Source organism: Cajanus cajan, chromosome 2 (genome assembly GCF_000230855.2).
Source record: "Cajanus cajan strain Asha chromosome 2, NIPB_CcT2T_4, whole genome shotgun sequence".
Lineage (NCBI taxonomy): Eukaryota > Viridiplantae > Streptophyta > Magnoliopsida > Fabales > Fabaceae > Cajanus > Cajanus cajan.
In genome coordinates this window covers 57,373,844-57,399,307 of record NC_138518.1, presented here as the reverse complement: position 1 = coordinate 57,399,307, position 25,464 = coordinate 57,373,844, and the positions used below count along the sequence as shown (strand labels likewise).

General features: G+C 27.8%; 2 protein-coding genes across 2 annotated transcripts; both read right to left on the bottom strand.

Moving 5' to 3' along the window:
* Nucleotides 1–769: 769 nt before the first annotated feature.
* On the bottom strand, nucleotides 770–5,616 carry LOC109811309 (extracellular ligand-gated ion channel protein (DUF3537)). Its single transcript, XM_020375010.3, has 4 exons — nucleotides 5,105–5,616; nucleotides 3,665–4,114; nucleotides 2,151–2,472; nucleotides 770–1,194 (listed from the first exon to the last, which is right to left on the bottom strand). Exons 1-4 carry the CDS (start codon nucleotides 5,513–5,515, stop codon nucleotides 1,058–1,060), a joined length of 1,320 nt encoding a protein of 439 aa, XP_020230599.1. The 5' UTR covers nucleotides 5,516–5,616; the 3' UTR covers nucleotides 770–1,057.
* Nucleotides 5,617–11,101: 5,485 nt separating this feature from the next.
* Nucleotides 11,102–17,536, bottom strand: LOC109811305 (aspartyl protease family protein At5g10770). Its single transcript, XM_020375004.3, has 3 exons — nucleotides 17,289–17,536; nucleotides 12,610–13,059; nucleotides 11,102–12,319 (listed from the first exon to the last, which is right to left on the bottom strand). Exons 1-3 carry the CDS (start codon nucleotides 17,458–17,460, stop codon nucleotides 11,490–11,492), a joined length of 1,452 nt encoding a protein of 483 aa, XP_020230593.2. The 5' UTR covers nucleotides 17,461–17,536; the 3' UTR covers nucleotides 11,102–11,489.
* Nucleotides 17,537–25,464: the final 7,928 nt, after the last annotated feature.

The window sequence follows — 25,464 nt, the reverse complement described above, 5'->3', positions numbered from 1 at the left end:
TTGTTATGTTCCTTGGATGTAAAAAAAAAATTATATCCTTTTTGAATAATATTACGTAACTTCTAATATTTGTCTATGTGTAACTAATAGAGGCACGAAGTGCGTCAGCTCATCTAGTACTTCATAAATTAATAACACATTATGCTCTTTGCAAGGATCCTTAGCTCCCAGAACTGAGTTTGATGTATGGTAAAAGAATGATATAATGAATTTTTCCTCAGATATCTCTCAAGCGAGTGAACAAATTCATGCCTGTTGTTTGCTCTAGGAATTATATGATTGTTAAGGCAAGATTGTTTGGTTTTCTCTATGCATTAGAAGAAAACTTCCCGTTTTTGTTTATTCATAGGACTAATTTCTATCTTTAGTAGATGCCGCAGCATGCACATTAACCACTTTGGTACAGCCATACCCTTAAAAACTAGATGTGAAAATTTAAGTGAGGAGCTTTTAAAGCAAAATTCCATATGATTTTTTGCTCTTAACTCTTTTTAGGGAAATACTCTTCGGTTTGTAAACGAGTTACGAATTCACATGTGACAAAACTGTTGGATGTATACTACGAATTCATGCAGATTTTTATCCAATTTTTAGTGATATTCTAAACTGACAATTAAAGGTTTTCTTTAATATGTTTTAATTGAGTATAGATACCACACACAAAAAAAAAAAAAAAAATCTTGTGTTTACGTTCAAACGTTGAAGAAACATAATTATGGTTTACATGCATACGAGCAAGGGAAAACCAAAGCGAGAATATATTAGACACTTATAAGGCAATAATATGTTATTTATTATTTTTAATTCATAATTATAGAAATGATGACATTCTGACTCTATTATTTTTAAAATAAAATAAAATATCATAAAATAATCAAAATATAAATAGAATTACAAAACGAATGCACGACAAACTTGTCATCCAATTTAAAGTGCGAGCAGCAGGCAACTGGGATCAATAGATCAAAGATAAGGGATTCACAAATCACAAGCTATCTTTCTTCTTTTCTGGGGCTCTGCTTGATGCATTATAATGAAATAAACCAAATAAGACTCTTCAAGAGAAGCCAATGGTTTTCCCGAGAAGCCAAAGAACTAGTGACATTTCAATGCCGAATATCGTGTGGAGCGTACTCCTATCCAACATGAATCCATATACCGTAATCCCTGCTCTGTTATTCTCAAAGTAATTTACTGCAAAAAAATGTAGAAATTATAAACGTATTAAACTTTGACTAAAAACATTCTGAAATATTTTGATAGATGAAAAACATTTTTTTACTCTCTATATAAATATTACTTCACAATTTATTGGGTTACATGTATAGTAGAATATGCTAGTCCCTTTTTCATATCTTTTTACTAGTATTAATTAAAATCTAACTAAAACAAAAGGAGAAAGGATGAGCTATTCATCAAAAGATAGATGTATCATTTATCCTTGAATTAGTCTAATTTATTTTATATAAACAGTCGTTTTTCTATTTTCCTAAAAGTTTAAAAATACTTTTTTTTTCTTCTTCCAAAATGAAGCTATATCTAAATATGTGTTGAATCTTTAATTCAAAAAGGGTTAATTGTGGTCTACAATAACACATTATTTCATAACACTGTAAAACTTCTTTCCAGATTTACACTAAGACTGAGTACAAATCATCATTATTTTAAAAAAAGAATAAAATATATATAGTATAAAAATTCTTGAAATTGTCTTGGAACATCTTTTGATGTTCGTAAGCAGTAACATTAGCACCTTATATTTTAGGTTACTTGCTTATAGAATAAACACAGGTGTATATAATATATTCTATGAGAGTGATTCGCTCTTGAGTCTTGACACATTGGCATTCCGTATTGCGACTAAAGTACTACTATAGTCAACGGGCTATCATGTCATATAATATATTAACTGTGATTTCTATCATAATGTGTTCGATGTTATTAATTTGATTTCAATCCTTCTATTTAGAGTGGGTTTGGCATCATTTCAATATGAAGTTTACTACTATATTCCATGCAGAAACATACGAGTAAAGAGAAGCCTAGATTAACCGAACAAATTTTGAAACACACATAGTAGGGAAAAATTAAATTCTTGATATATTACTAAATTGTATAAAAAAAGATATAAGAAAATGTGAGAAATTTACCAAGAGCTTGTCTCTTCTGATATGATATGGTGCTATAAGCATAGGATGGGATGAACTTGGTATCATCAATTTCATCTTCTTCATCACCTGCTTCATCGGTCTCCGATTCCCCATCTGTTCCCACATTAGGAAAAACTGTTTCATGGGAACTCTGAGGAGCCATTGGTGTCTCACCTTCCATCGCTACTCCATCAAAAGAATCCAACGTCGCACACACGTGCCACTTGGCAGCAAGCCCTGTGATCGCTTGCGCCTTGTGCGTTATCTTCGTCGCACTCCGCAACAAGATGCACAGCGCCGAAAGGAGCGTCACTGAGCACAGCTGCACCGGAATATAACCCCCACATTAAGTTAGGTCCCGTTTGTTTTGGTTTCCCTTGTTTCCCTTCATTAATAAATGTTTTGCTCCTGTCTTTTTCGGTATTATTTTAATAATACGATAATGTTCCAATGTCTAACTTGACCAAGGGAACATGGAGCAAGTTACAATTGCATCAAATTGGACACGTCTTCGTTTTAGTAACAATGATTTCAATCCCATAAATTTTTATTTATTGTGCTTGATGAAATCTTGTATATCTACAGCTAAGAGGTCGGTCCCTACAATTAAGTCTAATTCAATTTAACATGTAAAAGCATGTTTAAGAAACTCAATTATTTATCAATTATCAAACCTTCTTGATAAATTTTATGGTATTATCTAATTAAATTACTCTAAAAGTAGTTTTTAAATCGATTGTTATTAGAAAAGTTAATATTCATATTATATAGGACAATCGATGATTGTATAGCAAGGTAAAAAAATATCTATATTGTTAATATATTTAAATTACTTCTTAAAAAATCACACCCCAAAAATATTTGTTCGCTACTTAATCTAGTTAACCATGGCAGATTAGTTCTGATCAAATTATAAATGGAATCAAGTAATCAAAATATAAGATTTTTTAATTGACTTGTAGAAAAGAAAAAAGAATAATTCAATTAATATAATTTAGTTATATAAAATAAATAATTATCTAATACATTACACAAAATAAAATGCCAATATATGTAATCAATCAAAAAATCAAATAAATTAAGTTTAAATATGTTTTTAGTCTCTCAAATTTAAGATAAAAAAAATTTATCTCTTAAATTTAAAATTATTTTTTTTAGTTCTTGTAATTTTAAAAAATCTTATCTTAATCTTTATATTCAAATTTTGTTAACAAAATTAATAAAATATTATTATATAAAATTTATCTATTAGTATTTTTATTAGTAAAAATATCGCATTAAATCTAATTAATATTGCATAATTATCTTAATTTATCATTTTTCAGATATATTATTGGTGATCTAAATGACTAAAACAAGATTTTTAAAAATTACAGAGACTAAAAATAATAATTTTAAATTTGATAAACAAAAAATAAATTTATCTTAAGTCAATAAATTATATTTTTAACAAAATAATAACAATACTAAAAAAAATAAAAAGCTAAAGGGTAGGGTAGGGAGTAGGGACATACCGCCAGCTCACCGGTTTTGTAGATGTTCATATCGTGTGGATGCTTGGTTGTGACCAGGAGGCACGCCAACTGGCTTCCAGTGACCAATAGCAGCGCGAGTAGGATGAACGCGCGGAACCTGTGGCTAATGATTCGCAGGTGCCTCCTGATCCTAAGGTGCTCCGACATCACAGAAGCCACGTCCGAGTCCACGTGGAAGAATCTCGCGAAGTCGTGCAGCCGCAGGATCTGGAGGTGACAGATCAGACGGAACAGAACGCACACGATGAAGATCACCGTCGTCCGGTACAGCCACGACCACAGTTCCAGTATGCACGCTACCGAATCGCTGACGTACACGTTCCCCAGGAATGGGATTTGCGAGGCTCCAGATGCGTACCACCATATCTTGTATGCACCCTCCGCCACGAAACATGGCCCCACAAACACCGAAATAATCTTCAATGACCTCTGTATTCCACACAAAAGCTTCACAACTTAAGGATACGTCACTTTATATTTGCATTCTTTTTATTTAAGTTTAGCTTGCAAGTCTCAAATTTTGTTTCATTGATTTTTACTTTTATCTATTAAAATTATAATGATAGCACCGAACATAGGAGGACTCTGTTTCTATTTCCGATCGATCCAATTCTCATTCATTGTATTGGGATCAATGTGGAGTAAAATTTAAAGCTCTTAAAGAACAGTTTCCTTTACCATTTGCAAATTTCTAGTGGATTCTATGGCTGGACAAACCCATTGATGACCCTTTTCTCATCTCTTTTTATAATTGAGAATCAATACTCTATAGATTGTTCTAGTGTCTGTGATTTTGATACTTTAATAGTTATAAGGTTATGTAACAAATAGGATGGTCAATATTTTATACCATTTTCATCTAAAATAAAAAAAGAAAATTACTATTTCAGAAGATGTGTTCTTGAAGCTCAGAATAATTAATTTAGCATTAGAGCTGTTTCATTTTGCTAATAGTGGGATAGTAGATTTTCTTTTGAACCAGTGATTATGAGTGTTTAATAGTTAAAGCTGTTGTTTTCTAGAACCAAAGCTTAATCAGAACTCATTCTTTTAGAAGCTATGTCGATGTTGAAGTTCCACAATTTTCCATTGTTGGTCATCAAAATATTCTTGTGGTTGGAAAATGAAGGAATGGTTCTAAATTACGCGACCAAATCAGATTTCTACTAAGGTAACAAAATCAAGATCTCCGAATTGTAAAACAGCGTACAAAATCAAAAGAGACAAGTTCCTGTTTCCACAACTTGGTTGCGACAAAAATGAGTAATCCAAAAGAAAAACAAACATCATAATGACGTAAAAATAAAAGTGATCATGATTCATAATAAATAATATAATTTAGAAGATAGGTATACATAATTAACATATAAAAAATAATATTTTTTTATTAAAAAAAAAAGGAAATAAGGAGTGACATACATTGAGGTGTGCCATGTAGTTGGTTCTGACAGTTTCGCTCTCATCGCAAAGCTTGTCGAAGAAGAGGAACCTCCGGAGGCCGTACTGGCGGACGAAGGCGGCAAGGCAGAGGAAGGAGAGGGTGGAAACGGCGGTGAGGGAGAGCTGCACGACGGCGTTGTAGGGGCGGGAGTGGCGGCCGTCGCAGGAGGGGCAGGCGAGGAGGAAGTGGGAGGCGGCGGGGACGGCCACCGCCAGGAGGAGGAAGACCGACCAGGACACCACCGCCGTGAAGGGGTTGGACTGGTCCACGCACATCCACCGGAGGTAGGAGCGGAACGTGTGGAACTCGTCGTTCACGTGCGACACGCTGCGGCTAAACTTCCCTCGCCGCTCCAACAGCGCCGTCGCGCCGGCGGTGGTGTCGGCCATGGGGAAGGGAAATGCTTTCTTCTGCCGTGGAGGGCTTCAAAGACCAAAAATATATACAAGTCATATCATTAAGAGGTAAACAAAAGTGTAACATAAGTTATTATGCAAATAATTTAAGCTTTAAAATATTTTAATCATGATAAACTTATTTATAGTTTGTTAATGTTTAAATTAACATTTTTTAATATTTATAATTTTTTAAAAAAATGTGTTAATTTTTATATTTAAATCTTATTATAGAATTCATTAAATATTATCATATAAAATTTATTTATTGATTTTTTTTAGTAAAAATATTATGTTAAATTTAGTTGATATTATATAATTATTGTTATCTTTAAATATATTATTGATGATTAAGAAATTAAAATTAGATTTTAAAATATTATAAAATTAAAATCAAAATTTAAAATTTAAAAATTAAAAATAAATTTATTTAAATTTAAGAAATTTAAAATATATTTAACCCATCTATTTTGCGAAAGAAGTAGCATTTAGTAACCAAAAGAAGGTGCTTAAGTGCTTTAGCTTTATGTATCTTTACATATGTTGGTTTGTCCTGTTTGCCCTTTTCCCTTTTCAATTTTTTTTCTTTGACTGCTACACTTCCTAGTTCCTACATGACATCGGTAAAAGAAGAAAATATAAGCAAAAAAATAAAAATTAATAGGTAATATAATGTGATGAAAAGAGAGATAAGAGAATATGATAGTTGATAAAAAGGTTAAATTATCAAATTCCTGGACCTACCAATTTTGGACACACCAATTTTATTTTATTTTTTTATTAAGACAACGATGGATAGGAAAATATGATGGAGAAGTATGAGAAAATATATATACGTGGTAAAGAAAAGGAGAGTGTAATATATGTTATTATACAAATATAGCCTATTTTCGAATGAATAAGCAACCAAAATACGGGGCTTTATGCATCTTTACATATGTTTAATGTGATTTCCCATTTGGAGTGATAATATCATGACATGGTGTTTATATGGATATACGTATTTTTTTAAAAAAAATTGTTAGTATTCATCGTTAGATATAATCATATTTGAGTCATAAGGTTGCTATGTATGAGAAAAAAATATATTTGAGTATTTAAAATAGTTATATATTCAGAATTTGAAATCGATAATAATAATTAAACTAGAATGACTTAGATTTTATGATTATAGTTATTTACAAAGTCAAATTAATGAAAGCAACTCAAATCAAATATTTGGTTTATTGATATGAATTATTTGAACACAACACAACTCAATTTAGATTGAGTATTTAAAATAGGCTGTTATTTTAGATTGGGTAATGAGTTTTATTATTGGGTTTCCGACTTTAATTTAACTTGTTTATATGACATTTTTCACTTCTTTTACATTAAAATATTTAACCCTATAAATTTGTATATATATCTTCATTTTTTCTCTCTCGCGTTATTTTGTAAAAGATTTTAGACCTATTTTTTAATTCTTATAATTTTATGAAAATACAATTTTAATCCCTAGTTTTTTTATTGTAAATTTAGTTTCTTATTTTTAAAACTAGACATATTGATTCATCATTAACGTATCATCTAAATTTTTTTTAAAAATATGTTGATGTATTTGTGAATAACAGTACCTAAAAGTAAAAACAGGTTAGGATGAGACAAAGTTTGGAAGACTTAAGTTGGACATATATTAAAATTATCAAAGTTTAAACCTGATTTGTTTATTTATTATAAGTATTTTATTTTAATGTTTGATTTAGTTTGTTTAAAAGTTTTACTTAACTTAAAAGCCTATTTATATTATTTGTTTTATACAAGACATATAAATAGGCTAATAAATTTAAATATTAAACATATTATTAATATATATATATATATTATAAATTAATATATAATATTATTTTATATTTTAAATAGGTCCGTGTATCAAATTTATTAAACCTTTGTAAAAGTTTAAAACCTAAATTTTCTAGTTAAAAAAACTTTCTAAAAAGTTTAACTTTAGTTTCGTTAATAAATAAATTATGATAGATTAGATTTTAAATAGATCAAACCACATGTTTTGATAAGTCGTTTGATTTATTTCTACTTCTAATATTATCTAATAATTATTTAGTCATGTTAGTTTCTATGTAAGAAACATTATTCTTTTCTACAAATATATTATGTTTCTATTGTATTTTAATTAAAATTTATAGTCCTTTTAAAAAAAATATTTTTAATTTTAATACTACTATTTTTTTACATGACCAACTAATCGGAAACAATAACAATCATGAATCCTCCTCAACGTTATTTATTTAATTTTAAACAACATGTTAAAAGTGAAACCATATTGATGAATTTTAAAAATTAAGATATTAAATTTGGATACCAAAATTATAGGGTGGTTAAAAGTAGATTCAAGTATTTTCAAAACAAGTAAAATCAAATCATATGCTTGATGAAATATAGGATTGGGTGATATTGGGATACATGTATCATTGTATTGAACACATCCCCTCAATCATCGGAATCACATAAATTTTGTAGTAAAAATGACATAAGCGACCAGCTGGTGGTGGGACCACCACATGGGAGGTGTAGAGTAAGAATGAGGAGAACCAATAGAATGCAACCATTTGGATACAAACAATTAATTTATATTAATATTTGGACACAAACATTTGATACGTGTTACTGTGTAAGCTGAGATTCCTTGTGTGTGCAAATGATGAGATCACAAGCAATAAACAAAGCAATGAAGCTGAAACTTGGATCAATCTCATTTGCAAGATTTGCTTCTTTTGGAGCCATTCCATTAATTCCCCCAAAATTATAATGCATTATAGCTAAGGTGCCAGGTTAGATTAGAGCCGTTTTGTGATTGTCAACTGGGATGTTTGAAAGTGGTTGTGTTGTGCTAACCAAAAACACATTCTTAGGAAGTATCAAATAGAAAAAATTTAAAAAAATTGATCATGACAAACACCTACTACACCAAATATAAATTTTAGAGATATGATTGTGGATGATAGCTGCCTTAAAGGTTAAAGTCTGAATTAATTACTAGTCTTGTGCCATGTGGATATGTTCTTTCTTTGTCACTTTTGTTGTGTACATCAGTGACATGGTTAATGTCATAATAATCACTATAATGAAATGTTAGTTAACTTTAAAGTTAATATATATTAGCGTGTATAATTATACAAAAGTGGTAAAATTTTGGTATAATTGCACTCAAAACAAAATAATGTATGATAAAGACAGTTTTTACTCCCAAGTTTTAATTTTTTTTTCCTTATAATTTTGTTCAAATAGAGTAAGACTATTATAAATAAATAATTTTTTTAGAATATTTAATCCAATTACATATTTAGATATAATTTTTTATTTTTAATTACACTTTTTTTTAAGTTTAATTACATTTTTTCACTTAAGTTTTATGATTTTGTAAGTCTTTCCATCTTATTTTTGAAATTGTATATTTTCTTATTCAATTTTCAAATTTTAACATTTTAATATTATATTATATTAGTTGATCATCTAATTACTTTAGTTGATTGCTAATTAAAATATTGGTTATTAACTTATCATATTTATTATTCATATAACATGTTATAATATATTATTATTTATATATCGATCATGTCAGTACTTTATATTAACAGTTCATATATCTCGTTAACAATCAATTGATGATATTAAATGATTAACTAATAAAATATGTAAAATTTGTAAGTTTAATAGTGAAATATATAATTTTAAAAATTTAGTAAATATTTTCAAAATAACAATGATAGTAATTATTATTATTATTATTATATTATGTTGCTTTACTTTAATAGTTGTAACTTGTAAAAGAGCATATATTCCGAAAGTTTTACAGAATCAATTGAGATTCATTACTTATCATTATTCCCCTGGTTGGGACTGGATTTATTTAATTTGGAGGAGATTTATCATAAATATGTTATGATAACGCATATGATAAGTATAAATTTTAGGTTAAATTGTATTTTTTTTTCTATTTTCATTAATTTGTAATTTTTATCTTTTTATTTTAAAATAAAGATATTAAATCTCTCTAATTTTAAAAATATAAAATTTTGGTCCTCTTGTTAAATTAACATCCATCAATTGTTAAGTTTTAACATTTATACATATATACTTAAAGTAATATGATGTAACATGACATTTAGAAATTAAAAAAAAATGTGTAAATAAAATTTATTAATAAAATAAATATTAATTACTCGTTAAAGTAAATACAAATAGAGGTATATGATATATTTAATTGTTATTCCTACTTATCATGTTACTAAATATTACTTAAGTGTTGACACTTACTTAAAAATATCAATTTTAATGATAATGAACATAAAATTAACGGTAGATCAAAATTTTATATTTTAAAAAATAAGAGATTAAGTGCCTTTATTTTAAAATGGAGAGACAAAAAATGTAAAGTAACAAAAATAGAAGGATTAAAATTATAATTTAACCTTATTTTATATATTTAAATATCATAAATAAATATTTTGAATATATAAATTATATTATAAGTAAATTTTGCAATAATTAAATACTTTTAAACATATAAATTATATCTTATATTTATATTTATGATAAATATTTTACACTGTGCTACAAAGTTATTTTTAATTATTAATAATTTTTAAAATATTAAAACTTAATTTAAAGATAGAAGATAAATCGAAAGGGTTAACTGTAATTCAGAACAATCTCTCAAAGGACTGTCGTGAAAGAAAAAGTTCATAAAAATACTTTTGTTAAAAAAAATCTTTAAAAATATTTTCATATTCTGATTTATTTATAAAGATGATATTTATGATTTTAAATTTAGTCGTTTGATTTCTCTCTTCTCATGGGCATGCTTGGAAATTCGAAGTGCAGTTCCTCATTCTTGTAAATTGTAATTCATGCTTATGTAACCTTCCTTCCATCTTGGCATGCTGAAGAACCAAAAATTCAGGACAGCTACAAAATTCTATGTAGAGGCCCATGTTCGAAAGTGGCGTAGCAAGTAGCAACTTTGGTATATTGCAATCCCTAGCTAGCCCAATAACAATAAAAAAAGTGAATAGGCCCATACAGATTCCGAACTTTGGGAAGCTTTAAAATCCTCAACCTTGTTAGTTAATTAGTTCACGTGATATCATCATTTTTAACAGCATATTTTTTTTTTATTTTTTTTAATGTACAAGACTTAAATTGGAGACATTATTTAGAGACAACAAGTTTAGTCACACAGACAATAGACTTGTTAATTGGTTCATGTGATATATATTATCTTGTATACATTTATGAAATGCATATAGTTTTCTTTTATAACACACACCTCATGGTTAATTTTAAAAATATCAACAAAAAATAATAAGCATCATGCACTATCAATCAAAACATTTTTATACTATCAAACAACTAAAAATTATTATTAACTCAATATTTTAGTTATTTTTAATAAAAATCTACAAATTTACTATATTATATAATTTGTCATGTCGAATGATAATATAAAATAATTTTATACTCAGAACTATAATCTCATAAAGAAAAATTTAATCATGACCAAACTAAATCAAATATCAAATATTTTAAGTCAAGACATTTTATTTATTTATTCAACAAACCTGTAATATAAGTTTACATTTATGTCACTTTACACATCTTTATATGTACAATTGCAAGCAATCGCACAGTTTGAAAGTCATAACATTCCCTCCATTCTACATGCTACATCATATTTCCCACATATCCGTCTCCAAGTAATCACTATTTTTCCAACATTATTGTTTTTCCATTTCTATTTCAACTATTACACTTTGCTATAACAATAATAATAATTTGAGCTAATTAAAATTCATTTCTTTCTAATTAGCTCAATCACATAATTTTTTAACACACTCTTTAAAACATATTCTCAATCACAAGTTTCACTCATGATTAAAAGTGTGTTAAAAGAACTATGTTAGAAAATATATTACTTACATCCATTAACACCAAACCCTATTTTTCCACCTCCAACATCATACACAACCTCTAGGGTTCTTTGTTGCACGTTTCCAAAGATAGTAATATCGCTATCATCTCCATTGGGGGCAAACGCCAAACATGCTTGTTTGGCGCTTGCCACATAGAGTATCCCCGTCGGTGAGAGTTCAATTTGAACACCGCCGGCGAAAGAAAAATCTATCTTGGGAATGGCAACCACTTTGTAGCCACTAAGGTCATAACACGTGTCTAATATAGACAGCTCGGGGGCGGTGGGGTACTTGGCCATGCCCTTGCGGAATGCCGCCCGGAGAGCTGCATAAGCGGTGGGCGGGAGGCGCGTGATGACGGTGCCGGAGTCAATGATGGTGCCACCGGCAGAGAAGGTGGAGGAGGAGACGGGGAGGCGGGTGCCGCCGACGGAAACGGCGGCGATGTCGATGCCGTAGAAGGAGGAGCTGCGGGAGATGGTGGAGAAGGGGGTGTACTTGAGATAACTGCCGCGTGCGGCGGCGCCGAAGGTGAGGTGGCCGACGGAGCTGGAGCTGGAGGGGAGGCAGTAGGAGAAGATTTTGCCATACTTGGAGGCGGTTTGCTGAACTAAGGAGATGGGGTGGCGGCCGAGGCCGATGAGGCCGGCGGAGCCGCCGAAGAGGCCCTGGTTGTTTTGGCCGCAGCCGAAGAGGAAGTTGTCGACGACGTCGGTGGCGGTGACGCTGAGGCGCTCACGGCTGAAGTAGCCGACGGAAAAGGATTGGTCGCCATATTGTATGCCGTAGATGCATGCCTTTGTCGATGCTGAGCACCCCGGGTCATTTCCTGCATGGATAGTGAAATCTCAATATAAAATGAAAAAAAATATTAAATAAAATAATAGTTTAACTTTGGAGTTAATTATTCATAAATAACGAGTGTAAAAAAATTATATTTTTAAATTATTTTATTTTATTTTTATTTGATTAAATAAGTAAATGACATGACACTGTTAAAAGATATGATTGATTGTCGATGTAAAAAAACTTTACACTGACAGTATATACGTGATTAACTCCTAATTTTTTTGTGGTTAAGTTTTTGATGTCGTGCATGAAATTTGATTAACGGTTTACCTGTGGCAGAAGTGAGCTGAGTGCATAGAGGAGAAGTGCATGTGATATTGGAATAGGACGTAGACTTGGATGGATCGAAGATTGCATCTTGCTGTTCATAGCAAGAGCGAGCACAGGGTTCACACTGAGTCCAAGTGAGATCACTGCCAGTGTCGAAAATCAGTGACAACTCCCTCTTGGGCGTGCCAAGGCCCACAACCACGAAGTAGTTTCCGGACCCGATAAGGCTCCCAGACTTGGCTGGTAGGGAGGCTGAGTCCAGTTCCTTCACCCCAACGTCTTGGGCCTGGCCCAATTCCTTGGAGAGCCTGGAGTGAATGTACTTGACCCTCTCTTTGTCTAGATTCAGAATGTCACTGTGTGGTGTTGCTGTGGCCTTTGCTTTGCCATCATCTTGGGAGCATGGCCCATGTTTGTGTACCACTTCCAGTGATGCTTTTCTTTTGGGACCTGAAGAATAATTGGAGAATTGGTGGTGTCAAATCATGGATGGTTAAGGCTAACTATAGTGGTGAAGGGAATAATAAATTTGATTTAACATAAAGATTTGACTTGAAGAGAAAGTGCCCAAGAGGATATGGAATGAAAAATTGAAGGACACCAAATTTTAATCATTTATAATTTATTACATGTTTATACATAAGTTTAAATATATTTTTGATTTCTAAAATATGTAAAAAAAAAATTTAATTTAAAAATTGAATTTTAGTTTATGTAATTTGAGGAAAATTAAAAATCTTAATTCAATTACTATACTCAAATATTGTCAATGAATTTAACAAATAAAATTAATCTAATATTCAACTTATAACACAAAATCCACTCACCAGTATTTTTATTAGTAAAAATATTACATTAAATTTAATTAATATTATATAATTAATCTAATTTGTCTTTGACAATGATACTACATGTGATTAGGAGGGACTAAAACAAACTTTTTAAAATTTAAGAAAAAATATAAATTTACTCCAAAATTTTGAGGAACATATTTAAGCTTTCATTATAACTATAATATCAATTTCTTTCAATAAATATAATTCTTCGTTTCTTTCAAGCCCACCCATCACTCCTAAGATTCAAATTCTTACATTAGTGAATATATACTTCATAATTGAGTGCTTTTATCTAGAAGAGTGTGTATAAAATGCCAACCAACTGAATAATTTTAAAGGGAAAGCTACATATATTGGAAGTAATGTCTCATGACAAAATCCCATCTAGGGTTGGTTAACAAGCACTATCTCAATTAGTGGGTGTAGTTATTTATATGTACATAGTTATGCTCTATTATTAGTTAGGTACGGCCACACAGAGAACTAAAATAGTAAAATACAACTTAATTGAATTAATATTAATTTCGTACAAATGAGAAAAAAAAACTTCTGACCCATATTCTATTGTTGGGATAAGCACTCAAATACAGTTAAATTCTTTAATTAATTCAAGGAGTTCATGGGTCACGAGTGCTACACGTCCAAGTAATCATATTTTCAGACAGCAACATATCACCTAAATTTTTTGGCTATCATATATAGTTTGTGGGTACCATGAAACATGCATGCACTTATATATATAATTAAGGCCTAACTAATTTTTCATTACATATATATGCTCATACTATATTTTGTTATTTCTCTCTTAAACCTAGTAATTAATTCAACGCAAAAAGGTCACTTGTATTTTATTAAAACATATGGTTAAATTGAATTCAAGCTGATATATGGTATAAGTTCTTTGATTTAAATTAGATTCATCAGAGAAATAAAGCAAGATCCAATTCTGACCCTGTTGTGTCCCCATCATGTTAATTAAATCATTGACCAAACCTTTAGGTTTTCTTTTTCTTTTTACGCTATTGAAATAGGAAAAACTTGTTAAGATTCCATCTTTGGTCTTCATGAAGGTATTTTTGGCCAAAATTTTGTCAATTTCTTAAGCAGTACAAAAGTTTGACAAAGGAGATGGTTGGGTAGAAAAACATGATGTTCTACAAGTAAACTTCACCACTTTTTTTTTTTTTTTTTCCTTTTTAATTTATAATAATGGGTTTGGGGAAGTGCCAACCGTGAATGAAAATGATTTTCTTGTAAACAAAACAACAAAATACAAAGTCCACAAATTGTTGCGGAAATTTCATAATCTTTCATAGTCACATGGTTAAGTAATAATAATGATTTTCTGACCCGTGACAATATGAGTCTCATTGAGTAGTATATGATTGCTGACCCGTGACAATAGATTAAACAAATCTTTCCACACTGAAAAGGTAATTCCGTAATTGAAAATTGAAAATTGAAAATTGAAAGGTTGTCTTGTAAGGTAATTAATTGAATTAAAAATATTTCCTAAAATTAGTTATCGAACAAATTCATAAGTGTAGAATGATAAAGGACATACATCACATGAGTATAACTTGAAAATTATATTACTAAATAACTAACTAAATAAACATACACAAATATATATTTAAATTACAATGACTTTTCGTACTATAGTTTGTTTTAATTGATTAATTATCTTGAAAGTAAGAATAATAATTTTTTAATTTCATTATATTTTAAAAATATTTTTATTAGTTAAAAATAAATAATATAAAAAAAATATTATAAATTTGATAAAAAAAACATGTTGTTTGATGAGAATGAGAATGAATAATATGAGAGTAAATTTAAAAGATAGATGTTAAGAGTTCATGAACATAAAAAGGATAAAGAAGAAATTATAGTAATGCAGTGAAAATAAATAACAATAATTTAGGAGCGTGTTCAATCAAAAAACAAATTATAACAATTCAGGAGCGTAGGATTAAGTGCTACATAAATTAACATTTTTTTTTAAAAATACTACAAGTGTTTTTTTACAGCCAAAAATACTAAAATTTAGAAAATTTAACTTCTTTACAAAAATAGTTATTTGGTCAAACAAACTTTAAATTAGTAAATAAATTAAAAACTAACGTATTTGCCTTATTAAACATGCCCATTAAAATTTTTAATTTAATTTAATTTTGGCGTAAAAGTATCATTATAGATTCAAATAAAAAAATATGATAAATTTATAAATATATACTTGTGTGATTAAAGCATCTAAATATTCAACAGAATATAAATATGTAAGTGATAATAAAATAATAGTTAAACTACACTTTTTTCTTTATTTATTTTAATCCATAATTTTAATTTTTTATTTTTAAAATTGAAACGTTTAATCTTTTTTATTTTTATTAATATGAAATTTAATTCAAAAAACACTTTAATATTTATTAATCATTAAATTTTGATATTATGAAATAACAAATATTTATTGACGTGATATGAAGAATAAAAATAAAAATAAATAATATATAATTATTTTGTATATATTTTAATGAGTGATTGGTATTTATTTCATTAATAAATTTTATTTATATTTTTCTAAAAAAAAATTTATCTTCAAATATCATATCACTTAAGTTTAGAATAATATTTTTAAAATTTTATTTTATATTAAAGTTTATTTTTAAAATACCATTTATTACTTTTTATATTAAATATCAGTTTTTACTTGAAACCTCAATCACTTAACCTGAAATCAAATTTTTTCATCTCTTTAAAATTTATTTTTTAACTCTAAATTTAATCTAATTTTTTTTAATTAATTTCAGAAATTTAAAAACATGAATTGATATAAAATATTCACATGATATACAAGATATTTTGCTATAATAATCGATTATTGAAAAATGTGAGTGGTTGCTGGTTTTTCTTTTCCTTTATCCCTCTCTATCTCGAATATGTGACCATGTGTGGTATGGTGGGGTTCCATGTGAATATTCTCTGTGACAATTATGTGACCCATCGCCGAAACTTGAAAGAAACTACTCGTGCCACAACCCAAAGGCAAATATACAGTAATTTAATCAATTCCCAATTACTCATTTGTTCTATTTTTCTTCCAAAAATTTCCCATTTTCACCACCCAAAGTCAAAGCTATTGCAGGATTTAATTTTCTTGAACATCAAAATGCCTAGAATATGGGATTAATGTTTTGTGCTATATACCATTTATACACATATAAAATGGTTTAGAGTAGCTATCATGCATGCATGTCAAAATATACTCCATAAAGCTTACTATATCCAATCAGACAAAACTAGATGATCGAGAAAATAATATATTACACTAATAATATAAACAATTTTAGCCCAACCAACTAATCAAAAGTATCATACAATTTTATACTAAAAAAAAAACCTAAAAGATATTTTTATCTTAATATTTAATTTCTTGAATGTGTAAAAAAAAAAAGTTATTCTATTTTTCGATTGTTTTCATATAAAATATCCTTCATTGATAGTTGAGATAAATTTTAGTTTATCCGTGAAAATCATCAAAATAGATTTTTATCTTTTTTAACAAAGTTTTTCTCTACAAACTTGACCAAATTAAAAGTTAAACTCAGGTATCTATCAATTACGTTATACATCGTGCATAATTTTTTTATGCTATTAAAGCAAAGAAATTAAGCTTAACTAGTACAATTTTTCACACACTTGAATCTTGATAATCAATGTAACAAAAATTTACATTAAATCTTAATTTTGATGATAAAACACTACCAAAATATTCAAGATACTACAAGTTGATATCAATTTGATGAGATGAGAGAGAGACAGGAGAGGGAAAATTGAAACGACCTTTGGTGGAAAAGCTGCAAGAAGATGATGGAAGGAGAGAGCTGAGATGAACAAGATGAAGATTGTTGCTTCTTTCCTTGTCCTCCCTTGTTGCAAAGCTTTTGTCCAAGGAACAAAGGAAGAAGAAAACAGCAAGAGAAGCTAAGAGAAAAGAAGAGATTTGGGAGGCCATGCCAAAGAGGTGATGAGAAAGAAATTGAGTGAAGATAAATAGCTAAGCCTAGCTAGCTACACAATGCACTCTCTGTCCTTATGCTTTGCCTTTATAGGCCAATTCCATCCATGGGGGTCCAATAGATTATCAATTCTTGCACGCCACTTATTAAATACTATATAACAAATTACTATGCACTATTTCATTCATTCATATTCATCAGCTTCTCATTCCTTGTCAAATGTCAACATGCACTATTGCTTGGCATCATGAAGACAGAATTTGACGAAATTGACCAAACAAAAACACATCATACAGAGAGTATTTTTGTCATTTCAAGTGCTGGCCCGCATTTTGGTGCCATGAGTGGAACTAGGAACATTAATGCTAATGGAATTTACCATGGATGGCATTCACCAATTAGTACATGATCGTTTTATCTTAATTAGTGATGTTATAAAAGAGAAAATCTGAATTATATAATACTTCTATCTCACTTGAACATAATTATCTTTCGTAAAAAGATACATTTGTACAAGAAAAAAAAAAACAATCTTAATTGGGACTTGCCTAGAGGCATGCATTTTCTTATGTTCAGACTTTCTATTGCTAATCTATGTATATGGCACTTCTTGTGAGTACAGTTGACTTCTATTATGATCAATAAACTATTTTGCTGATTGGAAGAAAAGAATATTAATATTATCCACACATGATTAAGTTCACATACTGCTCTCTAAGAGATGAAATAAAAATAACACTGTGGGTTTTCCAAATTAAAAGAATGGGGTACGTTTTATTGAAATAGTATATAAATTGTTAAAGAAAAAGAGAGAAAATTATACAGCTATAAATTATATAAAAATTGTCTTTTATTTATTTACTTAGTTGCCAATATAGAATTCTATTTGTCCTACGTAGAATCCACTATGTTGAATCGAAGTGCAGCACTCGTGACCCTCCTCCTATCTATATATCTACCTTCACGAGAATGGAGACATATTGACAAAACAACATCCTTTTAAATAATTCCGTTCTTCACGAATATTATTATCATTTGGAACACAATGAAGTTAGTTAATGCTCAATTTTTCTCTCACTCACTTTTAAGAACCTTCAACGAAATGAACTCATAATTAAGATATCCCTCCTATTCTTTCTTTTACAACGCAGATTTTTATGCAAGTTCGAGTTAATGTTGAGGAATAAGGTCCATAGTTTCATGGCCTTTAATTTCCCGGGTCTACATATATATTATTGAGTAGGATGCAAAAAGAACCAATTTGGTAAAAGGAGAAAAACTAAAAGGGGGTTTCATGATCAACTTAACTGCTTAATAAAAGGATTCTGGTTATACCTGTTAATGAGAATGACACATGTTATTATCAATGAAAGAAATATCTCACTGTACCCACCTAGAGTCTTTAGCCACTACTTTTGGATTATATATCATGCTAGTAAGATTATAGGGGAGTACATAACTATTTGATTAATTTGGTTATTAGGTACTATGGCTATAGCCTATAGAATGAATCGTATATTGATATATTGCTTGAGCTAAATCTCTTCGACTATACTTTTTTTTAATAAATTTTTTTAAGTTTATGATAGTTGGGGATTATATTGTGAAATTTAAAGTAACTTGGTTTCTAAAATATGTGATGGTACGTAGACACCCATTTTATATTGATTTTAATTTGAAATGATATAAAAACAATTTTTTACATGGATTTAATTTTAAACATGTAACATATTGTCCAACCACAAGGCAACGACATTCGAGGGCTTGTACTCCATTGGTAGTAATGTGTTATTGGTTGTGGATGTGGGATTTGTGTTGGAGGGTTAATGGGTTTGTGGTAATGATGACTTTCATGTTAATTATTATCTTTGCATAGAAATTTCCTTCTCGGAACGCAGAGTGAGAGAATATATTAAAAAAATTTAATTCTTTTATCGATTAAAAATAAAATAATTAAAAATATATAAATAAAAAATAATTCTCTTTTTATAAATGAATTTTGTAAAGTTGAATTAAGTTCAAATTTATTATTCTAAGAATAATTTAATAAACTTGTATTATCTAAAACTTTCTTTTTATCTATAGGCACACAAAAGAATAACGTGTGTTTTTATAATACATAATTTGATTAATTTATTATTATTTAGTGTCTTGGTTACACACGGAGAGGCAATAAAATAAATAGGAGAGAGGGTATGAAGGAAAGAGACATGAAGTAGATTGTGAAGGAGGTGGCTGTTACAGAAGTTGGAAGGCTAATTAAGTGCAGGTTAAGATAAGTTAGGTAATTAGTAATTAGTAATTAGTAATTAGTAATTAGTAATTAGTAATTACAAGTTCATTGCCTTGTTTGCAAGCAACCCAACTAGCTTCATGAATCTCAACACGTCAAACGCCTGCGATAAGTTTTTTTATTTTATTTTTTTTAATTTTATACAATGACGTCATAGATTTTAAATATAAATTTATGTACATACTACTATCGGAATAAAAATTAAAATAATTATATTTATTTGATCCATCATCTTAAGAAAAATCGTTTAAGAATAATTATGTGAAAAAAAATAAACCATTTTCTAAGATACAAAAATATTACTTGTCTAACTTCTATTTTATTTTGGTAAAGTATGTTTGTCAAGTATTTGATGAAATAGATTTATTTGATGTGATAGTTTATTTTAAAAGTTTTTAACTTATTTGACAAATTATATATATATATATATATATATATATATATATATATATACATGTCTCCTTAATCTTTTATTTCTCAAATACAAAAAGTTCTAAATATTCATTTGATTTATTTTCTTTTAAACAAATTTTACTTGAAAAATTATTATTTTTATATATTCTTCTTCTTTCATCTCTTCCTCCCCTATTTTATATCTCATTAACCACTCTTCATTTTATTTAAATTTACAGAATTATATTCTTTTAAACATAAATGTAATATTTATATTTATCAAAAAGAGAATTATATTTTTTTTAAACATAAATATAATATTTTTAGGCTACATTAAAATATAATAGTATTCAATTAAAATAATTAAGATTTTTTAAGAATACATTAAAATCTAGTGATATTAAGTAAGATTCTTTTTTTTACTTAAAAATGTTTGTTGATATTCAAAAGTATAAAGATTTTAATGAATTACTTTAATAGATAGATTTTGTGAGACTTTTTTTTCATATATAATTCACTCACTCAACAACAATCTCACAAAAACTATTGAGACTTCATATAACTATTTTCTCATTTATTTTTTTTCTTTCTCACCTTTTTTGCTTCTCAATCTTTTTTCCCTCTCTCTCACTCTCCTTGTCTCTTCCCTATCTCTTCTTCTTCTTCTCTCTATTTCTTTTTCTCTTTCTCTTTCTCTCTTCTCATGTCTTCTCTATCTCATATTTATTTTCTTTGTGTTCATCTCTATCATTATCATTTATTTCTTTTTCTCTCTATTTTTTCTCCTACCTTTTATATCTATCAATATTTTTGGTTAACCTTTTATCTATCAATCGATGTATCATTATGAATATTTTTTTAATTATTAAATATTTAAAATTATTTTTGAATTATTAAATAATATATATTGTTAAATTTTAAAATAATTTAAATTTAAAAAAGGTTTATTTTTAATAAAATTTAATACTAAATATCATTTTTTAAACATATATTAAAAATATATTTTAACAATTATATCCATTAATAAATATCATAAATTTGAACATATTATTCAAATTTAATAGTACTAATAAGAAAATATAAATACATAAAAAACTATATGTAGAGAAATGTTATTACTAAGAGAATATGAAACTAGAATAAAGTATTTATTAAAAGATTGAAAAATTTATTTATTTTATTTTTCTTATTTAAACTTGTTATTTATGTATTTAGAGAAATTGTATCATTTTTTAAAAACTCATATTGTCCTTTAAAATCTTATAAATTTGTAATATACAAACCTATTAAGATTTATATTAAAAAAATTTGATTAAAAATTCTTTTAAAAAAATCTTTAAAATTATTATATTTTTACAAAGTATTTTAAAATTTATAAGACTTTTTTATACTTTAAAAAAATTATATAAAATCTCAATCCAATATTATTTTTTGCTGGGTTCTAGTCATGAACTCTTTTTTATTTATTTATGATGCCATTAACCTCATTGAACTCACTATCTTTTTATTTATTGATCTTATTCTATAGAGCACCGGAATAACTTTAATTAGACACTTAATCAGTTTATTTAAATAACTTGAGTAAATGTATAAACAAAATAACTCGAGTAATGATACTGGCCATAAATTTGCATTTATATGTACACACTCCAATATTAATTCATTGAGTAATACTGGATCATGTCCACTAAAAATTTTAATTAATAGTTTAGTTTGTGAATATTTGATACTCGATCATGCTTATTTAGTAGGCAACAAACCTTTTTTACGTTTTATCTAGATACATTTTAAAATTCAACTTTTCCTGTCCTAGTCATCTAAATCTGAAGATTCTTTTAAGATAAACACGGTTTAAAGAATCTAGTTATCATCTTAATTCTTGCTAAAGTTCTTCTGCTAGATCCAATTATGCAGGTGCCAAGTCCATTTATCTGCATAATGTGAATTTTATTTTATTATAATATATCGTATTTTAATTGCATTCTTTTTTGTTTTTTTTAAATCCAATATTTTTATCCCATGATGCAATTATGTCACCTTCCATATTTTTCAATTGGAAAGATTATGTATTTCCGTCTACCACTTGAGGCTACTATATAATATTTAAAGAAACGATTATTATAAGAAAAATTAAAATACTTCATTTGGTACATAATTTCATTAATTCAAATTTTTAGAAGGGAATTGAAGAATAAGTCCTACATTAAGGGTTATAAACAAGTTAAAGGGTATATAAAAAAAATCCATGATTTCCAAATGCATGTGTATCTTTGCAGAAAACAAGTTAGTTCCACTAACTCATCCTCCCGTAATCTTGAATGAGGACCTACAAACATTGTGATAAATAACTAACAAGAAAGTGAATTAATAGATAACATAAATATTAAGAATAACATGTAATTACTTTTTCATATAACTACTTATATTCTACTTTTTAAGATTAATGATGAGCCATAATTAGTCCAACTGGTGTTAAAGCTTCCTAATTAACAAGTCCTAAGGAATGGAAACAAGAAGAAATGATGAAAAATATTAATAGTGAATGAAATCCTCCTTAATATTATCCTAACTTCTCGAAAACTATAAGAGTACTTACCTACTTCACAAGAATAATATATTTAATTAATTACATTTATATATACAACCATACAATTAATTAATTTCAAAGCATAATAACGCAACAATAAAATCATATTTTGTCTATTTATGTAAAAAAAATAGTTCATTTGATATTATATCTTCAAGCTTTAAATGAGAATTTAATTTTACCATTTTTCTTTTAATTATTACGTACAAATTTGGTGATTTAGGTGAAATAAATAAGGTAGACACAGTAGGGAGTTGATTTTTGCTCGCAATAACTTTTGATTTTTTTTTTAAATTGTTTAAAAATGTGATTTAAATCAAGTTTATTGAAAAAAATAGAAACAAAACGAATTTTAAAAATAAAAGACAATAATTGAATCAAAAGGGTTGAAGAAGAATAGCCAACAAATAACCCAATTCACTCTTAAATCTAAGAACTACGTCTATTTCTTACATTAGAAGGATTTTCACTAAATCACCAAACACTTGTACAAATATTTTTACTGCCTCTTATATAGACCATAACCCTTTCACAATTAAGTTCAAAAGAAGTATTGTTTACACTAAGTTTCTTTATAATTTCACGTTTAAACAAGATTGTTAATTAAAAAAAAGCCTCTCATGTAAGTGGGAAAAATAATTTACTCGTGAATGATCTTTGTAGATCTTACCTACAACAAACAATTATTTATAATTTCACGTTTAAACAAGATTTGTTAATTAAAAAAAGCCTCTCATGTAAGTGAGAAAAATAATTTACTCATGAATGATCTTTGTAGATCTTACCTACAACAAACAATTATAAGTACAAATATTAAAATTTGATTAATGGAGAGATTTTATTGATAAGAATGTTTCTAGATAAGAAAAATAAAGATTTCAGAATCATTTTATTTAAAGAGATATTATCTTATGTATTTATCTATTAGATTTTTAATTTAATTAATTTGAATTATGCTGATAATGAGAGTCATTGATAAAAGAATATTTTCTAGTTTAATCATTATAGATAATTGTTTGAATTTCAAGAGAGGAATAATTGATAGCGTATATCAGACTTTTACTAACATGTTACATATGCGATAGGGTTTGGTATTTCCTTATATAAATACATTAGTAAGGCTAGGGTTATCTCACATTACTCATTATCGTGTGCTCTTGTGATCTAACGAGGAGGGAGAGCCAGAGGCAACTAGAGACAATCTCAGAGATTCGCACCCAACATTTGACATCCATCAAGGTAAGGAATCGTGAGTAATCTCATTTTAGGTGTAGGATAATTGTTGGATACTGAGATTGAGTCTCAATCTCTTTTCTGCTGTATGATGAAACGAAGGAAAAATCTCAAATTGTGATTTGTACTATATTTTTGTCTTCCATGTGATTTTTTAGTACTCTAATTAATGTCTTGAAAGTACATGTATGTTTACTTTTGAGTATCAAACTAATTTTATGAATCTTGGATTGTTCGTGGGTTCCAATGGAGAGAATGCATTTTTGGTGATAGAATGAGAAGTTGATGAGTATGTAATTATATGCATTATATGTGATGTTTGAATTATATGTATAATTAATTTCATATAATTTGAATTGTTTGGGAATCTGTAGTTTCTATAGGAAACCATTGATTTATAGAGTAAGGCGAAGATTGATGTTAATTGTATGAAAAATTGAAATTAATGTTGAAATTGAGTAATTGATAGTATAATATAGTAATTTTAGTCCTTAATATATGTTTTTACCAATTGGATTAAGAGTAGTGAGTTTGGGTGTGAGTTGTGCTTTGATCTAAAAATTCTAATATGAACATACTTTGGTATTTGTGTAATTTATATGTAAGATTAATCAAATTGAGTTCCAATTATTAAGTTAGAAAGTATACATTTGGAGAGATAGTTTAGACTCAAAAATTACAAAAAAAAAATGTTAAAGATTAATAGAGTTATGTGAGTTACAAGATGAATTACCTATTGTTCTGTGTGTAAAATGTAACTTGCGTATGTTATAAGCATTGTAAGAAGACTCAAATGACCAAATTAGGTTTTGTAACTTTCATGATAATTTTAGCCTTTGATGTTAGCCTTACAATTCTGTTAAAATCACCCAAAAAGGAAACAATGATGATGTTTGTACATGAGATTTACAAGAAGATGCTATGTTAAAAGAATGAGATGAATATGAGTTGAATCCATGAGATAAAGTGCCACACAAAATCTTGTACATGAAGTATACATGATGAGAGTCTTTGTGCTATAGTTATTGGTTTAGGAGGTGTGTGGAGTAGAGTGTGTCGAGGAATATGAATAATTTGATACCATATTCATATAAATCAAACTTGACGTAATATATAAATGTTTTAAAATATATTAAAATATAAATGATTTGAATATTTTTAATTATTCAATTTTAATAAGATTTAGCATAAATTTAATCAACAATTAAATTGATAAATCACAAAATTCTTTTTTAATATAAAATTATTAAATGATATAATAGTTGATAAAAGTTATATCAATATTATATATATATATATATATATATATATATATATATATATATATATTATTGTTTGTGTGTGTGAGAGAAAATTTACAATGTAATAAGACATACATTGTATCAAAAATGGATCATAATTAAAACTTTCAATTTTCTTTTAAATGGATTTTCTCAATCATTGCAACTATTTTTGCAATACCTAATAAGATAATCACTGAGGGACAGCATTGCA